At 37.9% G+C, this 23,742-nt stretch overlaps 1 protein-coding gene across 5 annotated transcripts in view; it reads left to right on the top strand.

The window, feature by feature from the left end:
- thrb (thyroid hormone receptor beta) overlaps window positions 1-22,986 on the top strand; it is a 125,536-nt gene extending 102,550 nt beyond the window's left edge. For 4 of the 5 annotated variants that reach the window (XM_084380210.1, XM_084380211.1, XM_084380212.1 and 1 more), the window contains 7 exons: window positions 10,208-10,308; window positions 10,396-10,543; window positions 11,640-11,845; window positions 12,920-13,006; window positions 13,346-13,492; window positions 14,137-14,395; window positions 15,503-22,986. In XM_084380210.1, coding sequence (XP_084236336.1) covers window positions 10,208-10,308; window positions 10,396-10,543; window positions 11,640-11,845; window positions 12,920-13,006; window positions 13,346-13,492; window positions 14,137-14,395; window positions 15,503-15,744 — 1,190 coding nt within the window. In that variant the 3' untranslated portion in view covers window positions 15,745-22,986. The remainder of the gene's footprint in view (window positions 1-10,207; window positions 10,309-10,395; window positions 10,544-11,639; window positions 11,846-12,919; window positions 13,007-13,345; window positions 13,493-14,136; window positions 14,396-15,502) is intronic. The other variant, XM_084380213.1, reaches the window with a different exon arrangement.
- The last annotated feature ends 756 nt before the right edge of the window (window positions 22,987-23,742 follow it).

Genomic DNA, 23,742 nt, shown 5'->3' with positions numbered 1-23,742 from the left:
TGTTCCCCTGAGCTTACCCTGAACTATAAGGGGAAAGGTTCACCAACTAATATGCCCTCCTCAGGTAACACAGAGTAGCCAGGGACATCTGGCTCAAGGCATCATGTCAATTGAGGGCCCGGGGTGAAAGAGTTTCCTCACATCCAAAAATTGTTCATGACCGGCTTTGAACCCCCGAGCCCTAAAGTAATCAATCAGGGAGGGAATATATCTGTGCAAAAGCCTACTGCAGGTCCACTGTGGTGAGGTGCCAACAGCAGAGATACAGAGGCAAGGAAAGAGTTCTGTAAATGAGGGACGAGGTCCATTATTATCTAAATTAGAAAGACCTTGTTGTTTATCTCAGCCGTTTAAGTCAGTTGCTAGAGACGAGACATTAGTGTTCCATGGAATCTGTATCGTTACTCGGCTTATCTTTACACAGGTAGTGTGACATATTCTTCTGGACATGCTGTTTCAACACATTTTTATTAGAGCAAGGTTAAAGAGAAAAAGATGCAACTGAAAAAAAGACAAATGGGGTAAGTAGAGAAATATTTCCGTTGTCTAGAAAGTATTGTGGATTACACTGAAAACTTGTTTTTATGTGCTAAAGTGCTTCTAAGAATACTAAATGTGATAGTTTTTATATTAAACTTGAATGTTTTGTCAAAACTATCATTCAAACAAACGTTAAGTAATCATAAATCAGCTCCACTAACAGCTGAATGTGCAGGTTTATATGATCTTAGCTGCAAAAAAGCTAATTTTTTCAATGTTGTTCAACACCTGAACTTATATTTAAAACACAATCAGGAACACTTTGTAATAACTTTTGTTAATACATGTTTTGGTTATAAACTTTAGTTAATTGTTATTTCACTGTTAACAATCAAATGAAATGCTTATTGATTTTACAAAAGTATGATAAACATCGGTTACAACTTTACAACTATTGTTTAATACATGTTTTTTTTCTCTAAAGCTAAATGAAATTAAATCTAGATATATCAATATATATAGTATACTTATATATAAGTGTTACCTTTTTATTCTATTATAAGTAATGAATACATGCATATGTAGATGTAATTAGCCTTTTTAATTTATACATTTATTTTAAATAACCTTCAGTTCCTGAATGTATAAAAAATATGCATTTTTCTATTGTAAATGATGAATACATGTATATGTAATTCTAATTTTAATAAAAAGTAGTAATATAATAAGTCTACACTTGAATTGATAAGGACAAAAATGTAACATGAGCAATGCATACATGTGTAAGAGCAATAATTCATTTCATTCATCACAGAGCTGTTTGCATCTTGCACATTTTTAAGAAATAAATAACGATAAATTAAAGATACTGCATATGCTTCTCTAACCATATATTTATAGCTGCTAGGAAAAAGATTTAGAAAGAAATTCTACACTTATTTTAGTTAAGAATGTATGATGAAAATAAAAAATAAATCTTTTAGAAGCTCATGTAGATAAAAAAAAAAAAAAAAGAAACTGATAGAAACATAAAATCTTACATGGAAAAACCATCGGCGTTAATGCGTCCGCTCAGACAACAGATTGTTTCGGTATTGACAGGCGTTAAACTCTGTCTGATGAACGCTTAACAGTTTGTCGCAAGTCTTTTAAGAAACTCCAAACAAGATTAGTCCATGACCAGGACATCACCTCATCAAAAAGTTAAACTGGTATCAAGTCCTCTTTGCGAGCAGATTTGCCCTATAGGGCCTGCCTCTTACCAGCTGTTGCATGTTGATTACATCTACTTGTCACACACTCACACTTATCACATTAATGGAGCCAGTAATCTCATGGTAAGCCTGTTGAACCAGATTATATCAATTCAACATTGATCATTCCAGTTTGTACAATTGTGTCTAAAGATAAAATCCATTTTGACTGTGTTCCTTTGTGAGATTTGAAATTCAATTATGGTAGAAACAGATTCCACAACTTCAAAATGTACTAAACATGTTCGGTGGTAATGTCTATTATAAAGTCATCATTGCAGCAAGTTTAAAAGAAAAAAATTAGCAAGTGAAGCAGTTCAGTGTTTGATCTGATGAAGCATTACTTTTAAATAAATAGCCAGTTTGATGTTTGAACACTTTATATTTTAACATTTTTGATTAAGTCTTTAAGCAGAGTTTAAAAAAACAGAAGTCAGTTTATTATTTAACTGAAAATTAACTTTTAATTTTACATATATTGAAAAATTGCACAGCCAATACAACCATGTGATTTGTGTTTGTCATGTTTATTTGATAAATGCTGATTTATTATTTATCTTAGAGTTTTTTTCCCTTTATATTTCTGTTTCTCAAACTTACTTTTACCCTTACTAGAATTAGTATCTCCCATTGCACATTTCACTTGTTCGGACGGCCTCAAGAGCACGCCACCCAGCATTTCACTGCAAATACTATATGGACATTTGATGGATAAACATCTTGAACCTAATCACTATAATGAGCCACATACAGCAGAACATGTCTGTCTTCCATTTAATAGCAGCACTGTCTGTCTGTGGTTAACATGCAAAAGTTTAACTGGTTGACCTTCCCATAGCACCTGTCTTTAATGAAGCGCTGATTAAGTTTGAGAACTTGCCAAAGAATAGGTCTAGATAAACAATAATATCGGACTTAAGATCGTTCATGGAACATTGTGAGGCAACTGTGGGCTCAACACTGACAAGCAGTTACTCTGATAAGACTAATACTCTGAGGAGTTACGGATTGTCTTACAGAGAAACTGTCAGAAAAGAAAAGCTCAACTATGTGATCCCTGTATAATGAATCATGTATGTTGTCTGTTGTAGGTCGCTAATTACAGCTATTACAAAAAGGTTGATACTACACTCTAAACATGTAATCCTCTAATAGTGGAAGAACCTTAGATTTCTTTTCAACTGCGCTCCCCACTATCATGAAATCTAAAATTGAGCTGTTGTAGAATTGTAGATATCTTTTTTTTTATATTGAATATAACCATATTGTTTTCTAGAGTAGAGTATATAGAGAAAACAAGGATCAAATTTATCTGTAAATCTAATGTTAATTGTGGATATTTGAATCTTTATTGTAAAAACCCAGAAATCCATTCAAGACACCAACATTTCATTAAATGACATTTACAATGTTAGATATCTGAATGCATTTAAAAACTGCCCAAATTAAAGTATTAAGTATTATTAAGTTTAAATTGCAGACAGACAAACACACATTAAAGATTGGATATTAAATCATTAATAGGAGCCAATACTCAACAAGCCTTTACAACAAATTAATTGTAAGATTGAATTCAATCTTTCTTGAAAGTCATTCCCACTGTATGCACAAATCCAAAATGAAACATTCATTAATATAAGCTTTGATGAATCCAGATTTAAGAGGTATTTTACATGAGCTCAGACTGTATACTTTGAACTGGAATGCCTGAATGCCTTTGTGAAAATTAAATAAGTATTTTTACGTGGCACAACAGAATTAGTCATGTTAGCTACTGAGCCAAAGATGTTTGTTAATTAGGTTTCCCCATTAAAACCAGTAGTGTACATACAGACAGTGCAGGCAGTGTGGTTGCACTGGCGCCCACCAACAATGTGTTGGGCAGAGAATGGACCCTTGTGAGAGATTCAGGTTGCCACATCGGAAAAACACATGACTTCAAAGAAAAACTCACAACATTGAATTAGAAACAGTGTTGTTTGTAATGTATGCCACTGAAAAGGCAAACCCATCTCCGTAATAGTTTTCAATTAAATTATATGCTTTCTCAGTACAATAACCATAGTAACTCATTCGACCGTTAAATCCAACACATTGTTGGTAAAGTGTGTGTGTGTGTGTGTGTGTGTGTGTGTGTGTGTGTGTGTGTGTGTGTGTGTGTGTGTGTGTGTGTGTGTGTGTGATAGAGAGAGAGAGAGATAGAGAGAGAGAGAGTTTGTGCGTGGATTTCTATAACTTAAGTTGTGGAGACATAAATCTGTTAACATAGTCACATTTTGGGGACCTGCCTTCCATAACAGGACAAGAAGCAAATCCCCATAGCTTAAATTAATAAATTTTAGGGTGAAGACTTGGTTTAGGTTAGGTTAAGGATAGCTTTGTGGTAGGTAGGAGTTAGGGTCAGGCAAGTAGTGGTTATGGTTATGTTTATGGTAAGTCTCCAGGAAATGAATGCAGGTCTATGTAATGTCCCCAAAAATGATGTGAACACAACTGTGTGTGGGTATGTATATGTTTGCTTCATAACTAGTAAGCAGCGTGCACCAGGGTCCATCATTAGATTAGATTAGATAGGCTTTATTTATCCCACAATGGGGAAAATCACTTGTTACAACAGCTCAAGATGCAACAAGTACAGGAAAAAGAGTCAGACAAATATGCACAGGTAGGTTAAATGGAAAATAAATAGAAAAAAATGTTAATAGCGTGCACTGAGGCACTGGGGTTGTGTGGGCTGTATGTTGTATGGGTTATTTATGCATACACATACACTACTCCTTGTTTTTGTTTAAAGTAAAAGTAAATTCTCATTTGCTTCAGTTATTAATTGTCAACAGAGCTTGCCATAGAGATTAAATATAGTTCAGTCATGCACATTAGGAGCTAGACTGTGCTCTCAACAGGGATTGTTGATTTTGTTTAAACTTTTGTCATAGCCTGTTTTAAAGATCATTCCTTATTTCTACACAAGTAGAAGATTTTGGTCACCAAGCTAATGAGCACAATTGTCCCTGAATTCCAAGACAATTTCAAATAAGTTTGCAATAGCATATTTTTGTTTGAGACTGAGAACGTTTGTAAATCTAAGTGATTTTCATATAAGCTGTTACTGTAAAAAGTATTGACATTAGCACATTACAGAAAGCACATGTGAACAAGCCTCAATGGCAGTAACTCTGACAATACCACCTTTGTAAAAACATTTAAAAAATGACTGCTATGTTAACATTACTTTGTAAATCAGGCATGTAACTGCTTGGAAAACAAGATGCTCCACAACTAATGAGATTACAAAACCAATGCTCCGCCATCAGTCTCGTCACTTAGACAAGACAGTATGTTTAAGTCGCTTTAAGTGTCATATTATATCTGGACACATAATCACTGTAGGATTACAAGATTATCAGCACCCAGAGTGAAAATGAACTAAATAGGCAGTAAAAAAGATACAAAGCCCACAGTGCAGCCCAAGTGCTGTTTTATTTAATTATTCATCTGTCCTAGTATTGCCAGAGACAACGCAGATGATAATATAGCAAAGTTAAGATGAAACAAATATAAATCATTTGCTTATCTCTATCTAATTTTCAAAACTATATAACTTAACATATACTTGCTTAAATGTTTGAGCCCCTACAAGGGTTTTCAGTCATAACTTATTTGATGCTGATTTGTCACAATCCAGCAGAGTACAATATATAATAAAGGGACAGTCATTTTATTTAGAGTTGGGATATGATAAGATAAAAACTTGATTCATCTTAAGCTTAAACTGTATGAATTTATTGAAAAAGTAAACTAGAATTAAATTAAAACAGAAAAGGCAGTATTTAGAATTATATTGAGAAATAACTGAAGATAATAGTGCATATGATATTGGATATATTGCACCTGATATTGTAAATTATGCTGAAAAGTAAAAGGAGATTTGCACAATATATTGATATTATCAGATGTATCCATGTAATCACATTTCTCTGATTAACCAGAGGTTTTAACTTGTTGGCTACAAAGTATTTGTTAAATGAAAAGGAAACCACTGTCGATCACTGAGGTAAACAATGTTTACAAAATCAATTTTAGCTCTCAGAATTTTATATATTGGAATTAATTCATATGGAAATGTTGCTTAGCACCTGAAATGTACAGTGACATTCAGTCACCTGCTGTGGACTGTAGCACAAAACTCTGGGCTTGTTTTACAATGTAATGGGGGACAGTGAGTAAAACAGTGCAACAGTGAAAAAAACAGTTTTCATTTGAGTGAAATGCAAATCTGAACACTGTATATGGAGTAATGTAGTACAGCTGAGTTGGGTAAAAACACCATGTATATATGTTTGTTTATATATGTCTGTTTTGTTTTTTTATTGAACCTTTATTTATACAGGCGATCTCTTTGAGACTCATGGTCTCATTCTAAAGATAGGCCATAGTCCACGAAAACAGCCACAATACCACACAAAGTTATAGACAGACGAGACATTCAGTACAGAGACATAGTAGGGAACATAAAATAAAAGTGATACATGCAACAGTGGTAAAGTGTTCTCTCAATGCCATATAAAAGTCATTTAGAATGTCCTAATTTAATATCTCAAAAATAAATCACATTAAACAGAAAACAAAAATTGTGACATTCAATCGTTCAATATATATCAACTTCATGGTCAAGAGTCCATATGACCCTGATTATCCGTTTTTCTTGATAATCCTGTACACCAGCAGTATTGATCATGCCTTTTTTCAAAGAGGTGATGGTGAGCGTGCAGACTGGCTGCGATCCAGAGAGTTCAGATAAGTACAAGCAGCAGGGATTTTAAAGCCAAAACTGCACGCATCTTTCCTCAGACTTCACCATGTGTTCACGCATTCACATGTCTACGTGTTTCTGGCCCACCTCTCTCATCTGTTCGCCAACGACATGTCTGGTCTACTGGTATTTGGTCATCTTAAGAAGATCACAGGCTTCTGTGTGATCAAATCTTATATTAAATATCTCTAAAAGGAGCTTTACAGAGAACAAAAACAGTTCTGTTCAGTTCTAATGGATTTATCTTGCCTAAGATGCAAAACAATCTAAGTTATTTTAATAAACTTCACGATCGGCCACAAATTCTTTGATCAATATTAACAGATTTAAAAGAAAAAAGACTATTGATTTGAGACAAATGAATAGATGTTTGCAATAGTATTAATTTTGTTCCTTTTGCTCTCCCCATGCTGCTGGAAATAGAGAATTTAATAAGCCTCTAATTTGTGCACTCATTAAATTCTGTCTTCTTTCTGTTTTCTTTTCTGACTTATTCTCTAATTTTCAAAATTTTGACAGAGACTGTTTAGTTCCAGTTGGATCAGTTGATAATTCAAAGGGAACTATGATGGACTACCTATGAACCTGTAGCCTTTTTGATAAATGTGTTGAGCAAATCATCTTTAAGAGCACCAGAGCTAAACAGAGCTTCATATAATATCATTTAAGTGTATATTTTTAAAGTAATAAAAATAGTGTACTATTGTACATTATGGTTTGTCTCTAAACTGAAGAACTTATAATAATTCATAGAAAAATAGATGTTAAGTAAAAAGTGAAAGTAACCACGTAAATAAATAAACTAACATGAAGTTAACACAAAGCCCTAACAAGCAGTAGCTTCTCCCTTTTGGATTCTGTACGGTTTCTGTGTGTGTGTGTGTGTGTGTGTGTGTGTGTGTGTGTGTGTGTGTGTGTCTGTGTGTGTGTGTGTGTGTGTGTGTGTGTGTGTGTGTCAGCTCTTAGTAATAGCATTTCTAGCACAACAACAGGTTGTTCCATTTGAAGGAAATGAAAAAAAACATGCTATGTTCGTGAGGAGGGCATAATGAATCCAAACAGATACACATCTAGCCATAAGGTTTATCCCATCTTTATTGAACAGGAAGCCTAATCAATATGGCTGAGTATAGCCGCCGGTGTCCAGGATAATAGGTGTATTATCTGAAACAGATCACGCAATGTGTCGCTCAGCGTGTCGCTCGCGTGTCTTCTACTGGAGGGAAACAATATTGATTTTGAAAAAAAACAGCCGTTATTATTGCAGGCAGAAAAGGTTTCAGTACCAAGTATTTTAGTATTCTGAAGGAAAGAAAACTGTCATTAAACTGGAAAGTCAATAATGTAAAAAAAACACACAAAAACAAAACACCAAAACAAACAGTCCATTGTAATTACATTGCAATATTTAATAACAAATAAGACTTAATTTTCTTTTTTGTGATTTTTGTCGGTATTGTTCTTTTTTTTTTAAACAAAAAATAAATGTCTTTGAATTAATTACAGTGTTAGCAATTTAGATTTATATACATGTTATTATGTTCATTAATAATAATTAGATAAATAATCATTAATTAAAAATATAGTTTACTCTCTGGATTTATTTGCACAGTATTATAAATAAAGCTACTAATTCTTTTAAAGAAGTGTTATCCATCATTAGTAATTCCCACACTGAAGTACTGCTCAGCTGATCTTCAATAAATACATTAAATACATGTTACCGTCTTGGTGAATGGTGAAAAGTCAGGGTCACAAAACCCGCCCTGAAATCTTCTTAGCATCATACCATCACTAAATAGTTGGCAGGAATAATTATATGGCACTGACCTGAGTGAGTTTGTTTGCAGATTCTATTTAAAATACCCGCAGGATAAGCAAGGGGGTTAACACACAAAAGGTTAAAGGTTAGAGGGTTAGGAAAGGAATCAGGGTTTACAGAATTACTCAGTCTTACACACGATGTGAGAACCTTTGTCAAAAGGCTTTTAACGTTTTCTTGGAACTTTGTTTTCTTTAGAATTGTTTTCCACTTGGTAGAGGTCTTAAAGATGGTGTTTACTATAGGTGCTACACACAAGGACTTAATCTGTGACATGGCCACTGTCTGTGGCACATCAAGGATTTGTGGAGTGTAAGATTAGAGCTCTACGTCGTCATAAATCTCTGCTTCCCAATTCGGCCGGGTGGTGGCGGGTGGGGCAGTTGCTAGGTGTAGTCTGTGGTCCGTGGACTGGAGACCAGGAAACTTCTAAGTCTCACCTTCGCATGGCTTGATGCTCTTTCTTAGGCCTGATTTTTTTTTTTTTTTTTTTTTTTTAGAACCTGCTTGTCTTTTTTAAGAACGGACGGTTCAGAGCTCACATAGTTGACCCGGAACTTTTTTATGGTACTCTTCTGTGGCTCTCCATGATGAACTACTGCATACCAGACATGTATGAGATGCCTCATACTGGGGTAGGAGGCTACACAGTGCAGGGCGGTGGGGAACACTGCATGTACCCAGGTGAGGGAAACGGGTACGGACACTATGAGCCGCAGCCGCTGCACCATCCGCCCTGCATGGAGCAGGCTTGGCCACCCAGCCAGCACTACTCTTGTTCATATGCTGGCGGCCCTCCTGTTTATAAGAGCGAGTTTTGCAGCATGGAGATCCCTCTTAGTCATTTTCATCATCAGCCTGAATATTTCCCAGAGATCAAACCTGACTTTTCACACCTGCAGTGGATGCAGGAGACGCATAAGAGAGGTATGGAGTCTGCATTGTGATTGTTTAGATCTTAGGGAAAGGGTTTTTTGGCAGGTCAGAACTGCTGCAGTGCACCTTCACGTTTCTGGTTTTGAACTGATTGATGACATTGTGTAGTATTTCTAATGTTTGGGGTTTTTTTGGTTATTAGTGATGACTCGTCCTTGATCAATGAATCATTGATGCCTGAGATTTCCGTATTAAGTCTGATAAGCGTAAATCCAAGACTTAAGGCGTCATGCAGTGACATGCAGGACTTGTTGCATCTGACGCTCAGTGTTTTACTGAGGCGGGGGTTCCTTATTGATTGGTTGTGAAGCAACAGAAGGCTGATGCAAGATAAATCATTGCTTTGTTAACAAATCCCAAAAAGTTATTGATCAGTTTGTTGACCTCCGGTCCTGGAGTCTGCCAGAGGTCAAGGCCCTGAACTCATTAAGCTGAATCCCAAAATCAGGCCAGGTGTTAAGTCAGTGAGTTAACTAGAAGCAACTGTATGATGTGTTGAAGTCGGTGCTAATCAAATATTAGGTGTCAGTCCAGAATTTGATTAGCCTACTTTATAAATCTCCCTGCGTGACTTCTCAAAGCCACAGCGTTTAGTCCCCAGTCTGCACGCACATGTTACAACCTGACACAACGGCACAGTAGATCTACTGCATATACAGTGTACATGGAGCTTCTTAGCAATTTCACTTTTCTCTACATGGAAAGAATTTTTTTTTAAAAGTTTATACATTTGAATTAAAATGTAAATCAACATGAACTAAAATCATGTTGTAAACATGTGAATGATTGAATTAATATTTAAGAGCCCCAGTGGATTAAATCACTGTGATGGTGAAAAATAGTTCAGGCTACAAATCCAGTTATCATTTGTCCCAATAGCACCATTTTCTCTCTTCTCTCCAGGGTACATTCCAAGTTACCTGGACAAGGATGAGCTATGTGTAGTGTGCGGGGACAAAGCCACAGGCTATCACTATCGCTGCATTACCTGCGAAGGTTGCAAGGTAACACAAGCGAATCACTCGTTCATTGCAGCTGTTCAGTGAAGTGTTTTTCAGGCTTTTCTGAGCATGTGCCCGTCTCCTCTCTAGGGTTTCTTCAGGCGGACGATCCAGAAGAATCTCAACCCAACCTACGCTTGTAAGTACGAGGGGAAATGCGTCATCGATAAAGTTACCAGAAACCAGTGCCAGGAATGTCGCTTCAAGAAGTGCATTGCGGTGGGGATGGCAACCGACCGTAAGTCCTACAGGCCAAGATGACCCTTTGTTGTGTGTGCTTCATTTATGTTGTGTGTGCTTCATTTATGTTGTGCGTGCTTCATTTATGTTGTGTGTGCTTCATTTATGTTGTGTGTGCGTCATTTATGTTGTGTGTGCTTCATTTATGTTGTGTGTGCGTCATTTATGTTGTCTGCTTCATTTATATCGTGTTGCTTCATTTATGTTGTGTCTCCTTCTCCAGTATTGTTGTTTCTGCTTCCTTGACGTGTTTTGTGTCTGATTCATGTCTTGCTTGTGTATTTCTTGAATGTGTTTATTTGGGTAATCTGCCCAGTGACCACAGATCAAAATGCTGCCTTTTGACATTCGCATCGCAAAGTGGAATGCTGGGAAAGTGCAACAGACATCTGTCACCACTTTATAGACAAAATTATGATCAACTGAGAAAATAATTGTCAGATGAATACATAATGGAAACAGTCACTGGTTGCATCCTTAGTGCAAGTGGACAGTGTAGATATGATTGTGCTATAGAATTGATTTAAGCTGTTTTTATGGACATTTTGATGCTTCATCATAAAACATTTAGAAATGCCATTTGAATCCTTTTATTAAATTAATTCAACCAGTTGCTTTAAATTAATAAGGCTATTTTCAGTTGATTACAGCAACCTTTCAAGCCTGCAGTGGGTGTCTGATACCCCAAATGTAGACTTCTGGTGTAATGCACTGTAAGTGTGCAACATGTGAGTGTTTTTAATTAAACTGAACCTCAAGCCTGTATTTTGTCAATACACTGGACATGAGGGTTACGAGGCAAAAATGCAACAATTTAAACCCCAACTAGTGTCCACTGTATCATTCACTGATTGTACCTCTCATGCACTTACAAGGTACTTACAGTTTTACACTTCAAGAGCACCACATATCACTGAAATTGACGACATTCTTTTGTGTTTGAACACTTCCTCAACTGTATTACCATTCGTCATTTCATGCTTTTCCCTCCTTCCTCCTCCTTCCTCCTCCTCCTCCTCCTCCTTCCTCCTGTCCACTCTCATTGTCTTGCTTTTTCTTCTTCCTCTGCCCCTGCCCCCTCCTTCTCCCCCCAGTGGTGTTGGACAACAGCAAGAGGCTGGCCAAGCGGAAGCTAATCGAGGAGAACCGGGAGCGTCGTCGGAAGGAGGAACTGCAGAAGACGGTGTGGGACCGACTGGAGCCCACACAGGAGGAGTGGGAACTCATCCGTATGGTGACCGAGGCCCATATGGCCACGAACGCCCAGGGCAACCACTGGAAGCAGAAGCGGAAGTTCCTGGTGAGATATCCTCCTCCTCCCTCCCTCCTCACCACAGCCTTCATTGTATTGATTACCCTGCCTTATCCACTACACCCCCCCCCCTCCTCCCCGCCCCACCCCTCACAGACCCCCTCCATATCATTCCCTCTGTGTCCTCCACCTCTGCCTCCACCACAACCACTGTTCCACTGTTCCCTGTGTTAATATGTCCATGTGTTTTTTTGTATCTCCTTGTAGAGTGGAGAGAATTAGCTGGACGATGGAGAAAAGTGTGTTCCTCAAGGCAGCAGCACTAATTTATATTGGAACATGTTCTTGTCTTTTTTATGTCCTACCAAGCAATGATCCTAAATGACTAATACTAATAACTTGCTTTTTTCGTGCTGTTTCATTCTTCTCTCTTTCTGTTTGTAGCTTTTGATTTCCCACCTCACCTTTTGACTAATTTTGTTTTTCTTTTCTGTAAAGTCTAATCGCTCTGTCCAGATTGAAAGTCTTGTCTCAACTGTTGCCTTTATCTTGGGTTTCTATGGCACGATCAGAAAGAACACTCGGGTGAAATTGAACTGATATGTTTTTTAACGGTCGTGATAGAAGAGTAGATTTGTTTTTGGTTAAGGTTCTCATTTGTTGTGGAATTTTGCGGCATACTTTTGAGAGGACCGAGAAAGGACATTCGTTTAATTCGAGAAAGTCACTTTGAAGGAACACAGCGGAATCTATTTCATCACTTTTTGATTTCATCAGGTTATCTGGTGGTATTTAGCCGAACAGCACTGTAAAGTAGCGTTCACGCCATTAGAAAATGTAATTGAAGTTTTTTTCCATACCGACCGTACAGTTGTGTTTGAATCGTCGTCCGTTGTTTCCATTAAAATGATACATTTCGGTGTCGTTGCCGGCCGTCCGAGTGTTTCTGAGGACCTGTGAGCTCGTGGTCCTGAGCCTGACTCTTGCCATAGAAACCCATCTTGGATTTCTGTTTTCTATCTGCACTCTTTCATCTGTCCTCAGTTTAACTTGTTTTCTTTTTAGTTGGCTTGACATGGGTTCTTCATTGAAACTTCACGATTCCTGTTGATTATCCAACAGGTCGAGGAAGCTATGCTTCTTAATGAAATAACATGTAATTTATTCTATACTTCTGACCAGAGTGCAGCGGGGGTGAAGGAAACTAAGGTAAGACACTGCAGACAAAAGCATTTCTCATAGTTTCATCCCCGATATCAATGTTGACAATACAGAATATATTAATTTTTAGTAATTCACATGCACAACACATTTGTTACATGAATGCTACATGTCGATAGTAATTCATCTCCATTTGCAAAGTAAACACTTCACACACCTTTAGATTCCTCCATTCTTGTATTTGACCATTTATGCTTTACACTCCTCATCTTACCCGCTAAATTCAACATTGTTTTTAATAATAGAGAAGTTTCAGTGTGCTGTTTTATTTTTGTATTTAAGCATTAGGACTGTTCAGACACCGACCGTCTCCCCTTGTCATTTCAGCCTGAGGAAATTGGTCAAGCATCCATGGTCAATCCCCCCGAAGGAAACAAAGTGGATATAGAAGCCTTCAGTCAGTTTACAAAAATTATCACCCCTGCCATAACCCGAGTGGTGGACTTTGCCAAAAAACTGCCTATGTTTTGTGAGGTAAGTGGAGCTGCTTGTTTGATGCTCCCTCCACGGGCCGCATGGAGGTCCAACACATGTTTGTTTATTAGACGCTGCAATGACATTACAGTACAGTTACAGCAAAGCCAACAATATACTTGGCAGATATTAGCATTAATTAGCAATAATTCATTGGAAATTGATAGTTGAACACTGTCTCAAATTGACAGATAATTAGTGCCAAACTGCACAGTTCAAGAAAATCCTAAGGAATTCACAGACCTGTAAAAACTCTACTCACAAAAATAGTAATGTCTTCTGGAAGTCATTCATGAGCTGGATTTTATATTCAGATACAAATATTATTTTACTAGATACAGCTGCTCCAAATTATAAATATAAGAAGCTGTAGAAAAGAGACAATCCACTAATACTCACTCATTAACCATGTTATTAGGACAGCTAACTTAATATTTAATATTAGTTAGCTAGAAAACAACTAGCTGCTTCTTTATGCTCGTTTTCAGAGTAGAAATAAAAATGTATGGAGATTTTAATCATTGAAATGTTATCATCCCCCGGGTTGAGCCGTATTTAAATCAGCTGTTTGAAATAGAAAAGAGTTGTGTGTGCTGTGGCTATTCTTCAGCTCACGAAACATATCTCTTCCTCCTTCTAATCAGCTGCCTTGTGAAGACCAGATCATCCTGTTGAAAGGTTGCTGCATGGAGATCATGTCACTGCGAGCTGCTGTTCGCTATGATCCCGAGAGCGAGACCCTCACGCTCAACGGTGAGATGGCAGTCACGCGGGGTCAGCTTAAGAACGGAGGCTTGGGCGTAGTCTCAGATGCCATCTTCGACCTTGGCGTGTCGCTGTCGTCCTTTAACTTGGATGACTCTGAGGTGGCTCTTCTACAGGCTGTCATCCTACTTTCATCCGGTAAGCACCTGCCATCCGGCTTTCTGTCTTAATTTAGCACATTAATGTAGTCGTTACATGACTGCATGTCATTTGATGCAATCTGTTTTTTCTTGTAGGAGGCCATGTGTTTACTAGCATTGTCTTAAAAACAACGTGCTAACAGATAAGAATATTTTTTTTGGGAAATTGCACATTTTTGGAGACAAACAACAGAAATAACCAAATAATAACCAAAATATCAGACTCAGTCTTAAATCACAAAGGTCACTGGTCCCGCTGTCTCAGAAGCGCTGTTAGCTTTGTTCTCTCCTGCACAGACTGTATGAACAGTACTCTTCTGACATGAAATCCATAAAAAACTACAGTTCAGTCAATTAATCACCATGATTGTTCTGAGGAGCTTTGTCCAGCTAGCTTGGTTTTGGCTCCACTGTCATTTCTCTGTGTGACGCTCTGCATCTCATTGAAGATCAATAATGTTCTGCTGTGTGTTGCATATGTAGTCATGATATGGGGATTGCCTGCCCATCTGTCTTGTCCTGTGTGTCATGTGGGATTAATCAATATCATTTTTCAAGATTAGAAGGTCGAAAGCAATATTTAGAAATTTAAAAGTTGATGCTATTGATTTTTAAAGTTAACCATTTTTTTGAGCAAACCTTAGTTTCACATGAATTCAATTAAGTTGGAAATTCTGATTTTGAAGGTAATTGTGGTTTGTTACAACTTTTTATCGCTGTTGTAACATTGTACTCACCACAGTAATTGTTGATGTCGGGCTCACAGTGAGATCACTAACGCAAAATACGACGATAAGCCACTTTAGTTGAAGGACGAGTGAAATTCAGCCCACCTGAAATGTTGATAATCCCACATGCACAACTACGTTAAGTAGGGTACATGAAGCAGGAAGTCAGTGATTAAACAATGACGGATGTTCAAAATGAACTGCTTGGTAGATCAATCAATTGATTTGCTAATTATTCATCTAAGCTATGAAAAGACAACACAATTTGAAATAAATGGTAGTTTTTCCTTAACTCAGTATAAATAGTGTAGATATTTCTACTTGGAGTTCCTGCAGTACACTAACTATTATCATTGTCGCTGTCTTCTTGTCATCAGATCGGTCGGGCCTGAGTAGTGTTGAGCGAATCGAACGCTGCCAAGAGGAGTTTCTGCTGGCCTTTGAACATTACATCAATTACCGCAAACACAAAGTGGCGCATTTCTGGCCCAAGCTGCTAATGAAGGTGACGGACCTGCGGATGATCGGCGCCTGCCACGCCAGCCGATTCCTCCACATGAAAGTGGAGTGTCCCACCGAGTTATTCCCTCCTCTCTTCCTGGAGGTCTTCGAGGACTGACCAATGGATTTTAATGTATGTGTGTATGTTTGCGTGCATGTATGTGTGCGCATACGTCAGCGCCTGGGAACCCCGGTGGTCTCAGGGGTGCAACCAGCAGAAGGCCCGTCACAATGAACTTTCTATTAGCACTACTGAGTGTCACTTCATTCCATAGTTTAGGAGTAGCTCTCTGGTCTAGTTTGGATGGAACCATTCCTTACAGTGCGGGTACATGTGAATAGTATTTTGTTCTCTCTTTTTTTTTTTTTTTTTTTTTTTTTTTTTATGTTTTGTTTTGTTTTGTTGTTGTTATTGTTGTGGATATAACCTCTCACCTCGGATTTTAATATAGACGTTTTTCTTTTTGGTGTGTTGATGATTGTACAGTTGTCATAATGGTGATTTTATCAACACTTGTTCATTCATTAGAAACCATGCAAATGTTGTATTTTCCTTCCTTTATGTTGAGAAACTCAAAATGGCTGCTCACCTGATACACAAAACAAGACATTGTTAGTGATCCGTTAGCCTTTCTCCCACCTGCTCGACTTTACTGGACCCATTAGTTTGTTAATATTAACTGTCATATAGTCAGTCATCCATCTGGTCAGTGTCTGAACTGTTCAGTTTCTCACCATCATACTGTGACCTGACCCACTAACAGCAACTCTCATTCTAATGGACAAAAGCTCACAAGACTTTGTAAGTGTCGTGGTAGCCACACATCACAATGTAGTTAGTGCTGCGTTCCAGAGATGACGGAAAAATCTGAATTTTATAACAGAATCTCGAGGCGTAAGAAACTGAGATGCAACATTACCTTTTCTGAGAAGCTTTACTACATCATATCTGCATAATGATATACAGTCTTAACACTGCACAAAAGTACTGTTGAGTGCAAGTTTATTTTTCAGTAAATGATGAGCATAATTCTGCCCAATACTCACCTTTGTGTTGAGTAGCTAAACACGGAGAAAGGAACAATTTTGAAATATGAAGGAACACTGACAGCTTCTTATGTGCAGAGCTATCTACCGAGCAAACATTGCTTAATATCATGGAAAACATTAGCAGGTTCACTACAACAGCATATAAGGGCCATAGCAGAAATACAAATATATTTTATCCATAGAATGAAAGGAGTTTTAAACCACTTTCGACATAAGCATCAATGTGAATGTAAAGAATGTTTATCTGATACTTAAGTCTGAAATATGCAAGAAACTCTGCATTTTTTGGAGAAAAAAGCACACTGCAGAACATTAAACCAAACTCCATTCAAATATCTGTTAATTTAATCACAAGATATCCTCCAGTTCTGAAATGATGGAGTCCACATTACAGTTTAGTTGCAGTCCACCGAGCCACTCTGAATTCCAAATCTAGACTGTCCGAGAAGTGTCACACTCTTAGTGGACCTACAGGAAGCGTGTGAAATAGAGTTGAGGAGTGGGTGCAATTGGAATGAGACAAAGGGCTTTCATCATAGTCTAGTAAGTGTTTGTCATAGTCTAGTAAGTGTTTGCCACAGACGAAGAAGAAAAGAGACAAAGGCCACAGAATATGTGTAATGACCCACAGATTTAACATGTGTTTATTACTTTTCACCAAAACTTCATGGTTTGTAGAGCTTCTCACCAACCTCTAATACCTCGAATAAAACCGATCGTTTAGAGCTTTTTATATCAAAAATACCGAGTCAATGCAATGATTGGAAGAGGAATAATCGTCCCTTTTGTCTTATTTTTTTAGTTTATTGAATAATTGGTCAGACAAAATAAGGAAAAAATGCAGTTTAATAAAACAAGCAATCAACCGATTGACCAAGAAAATAAACAGCAGATTAATCGATAATAAAAAAAACTGTTGCAGCCCTAAATGAATACATTATTTATAAGCCAGCTCCTGGAGTGGCAGAAGCATTGAGCGGGCCAAGTATAGCTTCTCTGATGGCCCTAAAACATCGACGTGTTTTAGCTGCATAAAAACAAAAACAAACTCTCTTTGCAGAGAAAATCTTCCTTGTGTTCATGTTTCTTTTTACAAACTGGACCACAGAAAGGTGGTAATTCCAACCTGCCTGCTACTAATTCAGATTTCCCACATTGAAAGGAACGCAGCAGTAGCATTACAACGAGCTTGTTCATCATTGCCAGAGACCGGTCAGGACTAACTAAAGCACATAATGACACTGATGTCAGGAAAAGACAATCATATAGTACTTGTTTTTGTGTATTAATGCCACATGCTGTGCCAAAACCAAGTGAATGATGCCCTCCTTATTGAATCCCTGCTGGGCTTTCATAGCGATACCAAGACTTGACTGGTTATGCAAGTTAGTGCATGCCGCTCACACTGAGTCCCTGACTCTCGTGTTAGTCCACGTTAGCAGCTTCTACAATACAACCATTATGAGTTTGAAATGTTCATCTCGGATTCGTTGCCGCACTAGTCCCACAAGCGTTGTGTTTGGGGTTTTTTTTTTTTTTTACAACTCCCTGCAAACGGGAGACTGTATGTTAAAACAGTGACATCATGGTGCTATGGTGGGTTGGGGAAATGGGTGATTGAACTGTATTGTTATTAACATGCAGATAGGAACATTGTTTGTATAACAGCCCACCACCCTCTTATGATGGCATGCATATACACTAACACACAAACATGCACATATACAGTACATACAGTATACCTGTACACAAACTGTACACATGCACATATATGCATATATGCATGTGCCTAGATAAGAATGGGTCAGACCCCACCACTGTGACCAACGGGTGGGATGTGGAGACCCAGACACAGTATGATTCATCATCCATCAGCGAGGTACACTGAGAAAGCTGGTGAGATTGTGAAAACGTAGCGCTCTTTCCTTTCTTTTATTTTAGACGCTATGTTCTCTTTCTGTTGTTGTTCTAAAAGCCTCTCTATGGTATTGTCGTTTGCAATGTGACAAACATTTGCTTTGTATATCTCGCTTTTACAAGCTTCACACTACTCCTCAAAGCAGCTTGTGTTTTTTTTCTCTTTTCTGTGAAGTGATGCCTTTTATCAAAGCAATAGACTTGCTGCAGTGTTTGAATGACCCGGACCTCACACACACACCTCACAAAACTGTACAGACTCAAAAATAAATGCACAGACAATCAGAGGGAGAGAATGGATGGGGGTATGGGCACCCGGGCTCAGGCGGCCGGGTTGACAGGCCGGGCCGTGCTGAGCCAGAGCCATTTGGAAAAGTAACATTGGCCACGTTTACATGCACCCCTGTTGTCCATAGTCCTGTTGAGGTCGTCGCCATGTTAAACTGTTGATACCTTGTGACTGAGGCTGCCTGGTGCCATTAGTAAACCAGTTAATGAGTAGTCCTGCTAGAAAACATACAGTAAAAATCAAAATGATCTCCCACTAATTAGTACCCACTTCAGCTTGATAGATGAAGTGACCTAAAATGACGTGTAAACATCAGTTGTCAGAGGCAATGACAGGAACAATAAAAAATGGGAAAGGAATTTGGTCAACTATCAACAACCATGGCTGGCTGCACAAATAAGAATGAACTGACAAAGAGTTAGGTCTCTCTTCCTTCTGCTCTCAGACTTGTCCTTGGCCCTTTTCAACCAAATAGTCCAGGAACTTAACTCAGGAACTAAACAAGGACCTAAAAGTCCCTTTGGTGCGTTTGTGTTTTCCTTGCGTATGAAGAACTATGAAGATTAGACCAGCTAATTGAATTAGCAAATTAGACCTGAAGAGCATTAAAAGTACAATGAGATGATAACGCCATCATCTGGTTGTCTTTTGTGATTTACTGCTACATGACTGTTTGATGTTCTACCTTAGTACAGGACCACATTAAAGGCTTACTCTCTTACCTCTTTTTTGAATTTTTATAGACTTTTAGACTAGTCTCAGGAATTCGGCTGCATTACTTTGTTTAAACATCAACAACACTGAAAGAAGTTCCCAGGCTAAGCCCCAGTGACCATGCTTGCTTGCAGACAGCTGTATACGTGCTGTAGCAGTTTGGAGGCTTGTGTTTGACCAGACAGTGACATCAGTACTTTAACTCCATCCTGATAGGCTGGATTATTAATACGTACTACCTCAGGACCAGGGAACCTTTTAGATGGCGTAAACACAAACTGGAACTATGTTCCTAGGATCGAAATGCAAGTAAATTTCCTGGAATCCCAGAGTTCCTGGAACTATTCCTGGGTTCCTGCACAGGTAAAGGGCCACAGTGAGAGTTGAGAAACCTGCACAATATAAAATTGAATCATTTCAAAGCTGCTTTAAATCATTTTTGCCACTAAAGGGCACGCCTCCACAACAGGCAGACGGACACACAACCTTGACTTCGTCTGCTAGATGTTCAGCTTTCTTCACCAGCTAGTTACTAATTTGTCTGTTGGGTGCTTGACAGGTAGCAAACAGTGGGTACTAGTAAGAGTGGTGACACTTAACTATACATTAAACTACTACTGTATAGTTAGAACTAAAACAATGAACTAAAAAAAGAATTGGGTAAGAATTGTATGCAGTGACTGCTTTTACATTAAACATTTATTGCCATTGCCAATGATATCACAGGCGACCCCATTAACTCCTCCACTGTTTATCCCCCAACCCACCACAGGGTGTGTTCAGCACAATTTCTATAAAACATCTTTCCATTGCTTTCAACAGCTTTCCTTTAGCTTTTGCGAATAAAGGTTTGCAGAATATTTCATCTGTCTCCTTTAGTGAACTTGCAGAGAGGAACTAAGGCTGAAGGCCAGTGTAGACTAAAGGATTAGCGGGACCAAGAGCTCCGACTTCCTGCTTAGCTGCATAAGATTAAGATAGACAACAAAGTCTTACTCTATGTTTATAGATCGTCAAGAGTAGATTTGTGAAGGTTTGTGAAAGTATTTTGACATGAGTCCAAAGTGTGACTTTTAGTTAGATCTAAGTCCAAGTTCGTCTCAGTTGGTTACATCAAGTCTATTTTTGCAGCCAGCCCTGGGTTTCTGAAAGTCATAGTATGAATTTTTCAGTGCTAATGGTCTTTCAGGAGAGTCACAAATCCTACTTGACAGAGATAATTAAGCGTTAAGTTCAAAAGGTTTTCTAGAAGTTTCCCCTACAACATTATGTGCAAAAGAAAAACAAAAATGACCGTTTGGAAGATATAAACTTATAAAAATCCGACCTCCGATTATAATGAGGTGATAAACCACATTACAGGGGGGTCCTTTAATTATGACAATTCAGTTTAATATTAATTATTTATAAATTGGTGTGTATAAATATTATGTTTTTAATTTGAAAGGATTAATTTGATGTTGGCACAACCAGAGTGAGTTTTTTACAGCACAGTCAGAACCATTACCTGACCCCACCATTAACAAAATGATTCACACTAACCTCAAAGCTGCATTAATCTGTTTTAGTTGGCCATTTGATGGCAGAGCTTCATACCAAGCAGAAAATCACACTCATTCAGCGATTTATGGCCTTAAACAGTTGATATGGCTAGCATGTTAGCAAACTAGGCTACTGCCCATTTACACAACTGCAGATGTGGACCTAGCATTATTTTTGAGTTGTGTTTGTGGTGACCTGATGAATGTAAGTCTAATATCCACTCTCCTTTAGTCTCTGTCTTGGTCATCAACAACTTCTGAGAAAAATATCTTGCTTTTTAGCTGTTGCTGTTTGTGCTAGATGATGTTCACCAGCTAGCTGCTCACTTTGTGTACTGTTTGAGGAAGAGGAGTAACTTAAGCTTTATGGATGTTGAAAACAGCTGCCTGGTTAAGTAATTGATGGGAACGTTGAGATAGAACATAAACAGTAAACTTGTAGGCTATAAAACCAAAAAAGTTAGCTAAAAAGAGGCTTAAATGCTTCATCGCTGCAAGTGATCCTTCATATTACAAAAAGTCATTTGACTCATTGTTAGAGGAATAAGAATTGGCCGACTACAAAATTCATATTCCAAAATAGGGGGCATATCATCCGAGTAACCGATAACTGCTGCCAAGTGTAGCTACCGTTAGCTAGTAGCTAAGCTCAGTTATCCATGCAGCTAGCTCTGCCAAGACTGAGATGTGGATGTTGTTTACTATCGACTATCACCTCTTAAGGCACAAAGTGGCTAGGGGCTAGCTGGTTAGCATGCTAACTTCTATAGATATCTCTGCAACACAATACATATATTATACAAAGAACTAAAGTAAAAATAAAAAATAAACCTTTTGACCAGATTACATCAAGATGCAAATTTGCATAACCATTGCAAAACTTTTTGTAGTCTATGAAACTAATGTTTGTTTTTTGTAGGATATGTACAAAGTGGTGTTAATGGCCGTAAGAATATGTTGGATTTTTACACCTCACACACCACGACCATAATTACTTGAAATATTATATGCACAGAGCTGTTGGTGCATGTAAACATAGTCAATGCTGACTGGTGGTTAAGTAAATGTTTACTGTTCCTGAAGAGGTGCCAGTACGCTGTTATCTCTCCCACGAGTTGTTACTCTTAAGGTTACTCAGTTACAAACCAATAACAAGAGTTGCACCATAGAAAAGCTATTTTACAGTACAAAGGAAAAAAGGATGTATATTTTCAGACTGCAGATTTTTTTTACGGATGTTGTTAGCATAATATGAACATGATATTGTTTTGCATAGTTAAAAAAATACAGTATCTTGCTCTCAAATCCATTTCCACGTCTTCAAAAAAAAACAATGAGCAAGATATTATGAATCATAAAAAGACACTTCAATTAGTGCATTAGTTCTACAATTATAAAAAAAAACAATTATTACTCTAGCTGGACCTCACTGTCAGTACAAAGCAGCATAGTTACACATGAACACATGTAAGGACAACTTCTTGGTCAAAGTATAACCAGCATCAGAGAAAAAGTCATCCACCGTCAACACAGATTTCTCTCCTTGTGTGTTTGAGTGTCTTCTTGTTCAGATCATCTGTTCAACACATACTGGAAAACCGTCACAGACAGAAAGGGAGATTAAGTGTCTAAGTGTAGGAGTGAATCTGTGGCAGCAAAACAGAATGAGACGCTGTCTTGCACTCTGCTTTTTACTGGAAACACGATCCAGTGATCCATTGTCCAGCTCTGGACAGTGCTTTGACATGAGCGTGGAGGAGCCCGAGAGGAAATGATTTTAAGCTCATGATTGATGATGATTGCAGCTACTGTGAATTGGCTCTTGAGAATAAAGATGGTTTTGAGAGAAGTTTGTTTTGTGCTTTTATTTTTGTTACAATTTAATATTAAGTCAATTGTTCTTGAATAGCTTGTGAATGACATTAATTTAAAAGTGCTAAATTACCTTTTTTTCCCTTTTTTTCTGCTTTCATTCTGCAGTAGACTATTGGGGCATTCAAAAGAAATAATTGAACATAATTTCTTTTGAAATTCTGTTCTTTATTGTTTTAATTGTTTTTCAAACGTGTCTTAATTTCTTTATTTAGGCCGTGATAATCTTGTGTATCTCCAGAGTTGTTTTGGCTCAGGGTGGGGAATGTATTTTTATTTTAAAAAGTTACATTATTTCTTAAGAATCCTTCACAACACTGCGTACTGATTCGCTGTTACAGAGGCTCTATTAATTCAAATGAGGTCAACCAAGAGGCCTCAATAAGCTTCAGACAAAGTGCTTGTTGCCTCATCTGACAACATCTGAAACCAACTTTCTAAAGGCAGAGTTGGGGCTGTGTCACGCAACTCTCTTTAACTTTCTGAGACAGACAGTCTAACAATGTCCCCCATTCTCCACAGTGATTGGTCAAGGGAGTGGAGGTGTGAAAGCTTCTATTTTTCCTCTAACACAGCAATTAACTTTTTGTATTGAATAAATGTTTTTGAGGACAAACTCCCCAAAAATTCTTTAGAGAGAGATCATGCTGCCTTTGTGTGTGTCCATTCAGACCAGGTATAAACACTTCCCCTCAGGATTGTAGTCGGACAACACTTAGCACAAAGCAGTTTA

The sequence above is a fragment of the Pagrus pagrus genome (assembly GCF_965226575.1).
Source record: "Pagrus pagrus genome assembly, chromosome: 17".
Lineage (NCBI taxonomy): Eukaryota > Metazoa > Chordata > Actinopteri > Spariformes > Sparidae > Pagrus > Pagrus pagrus.
This window is presented reverse-complemented; position numbering and strand designations above follow the sequence as displayed.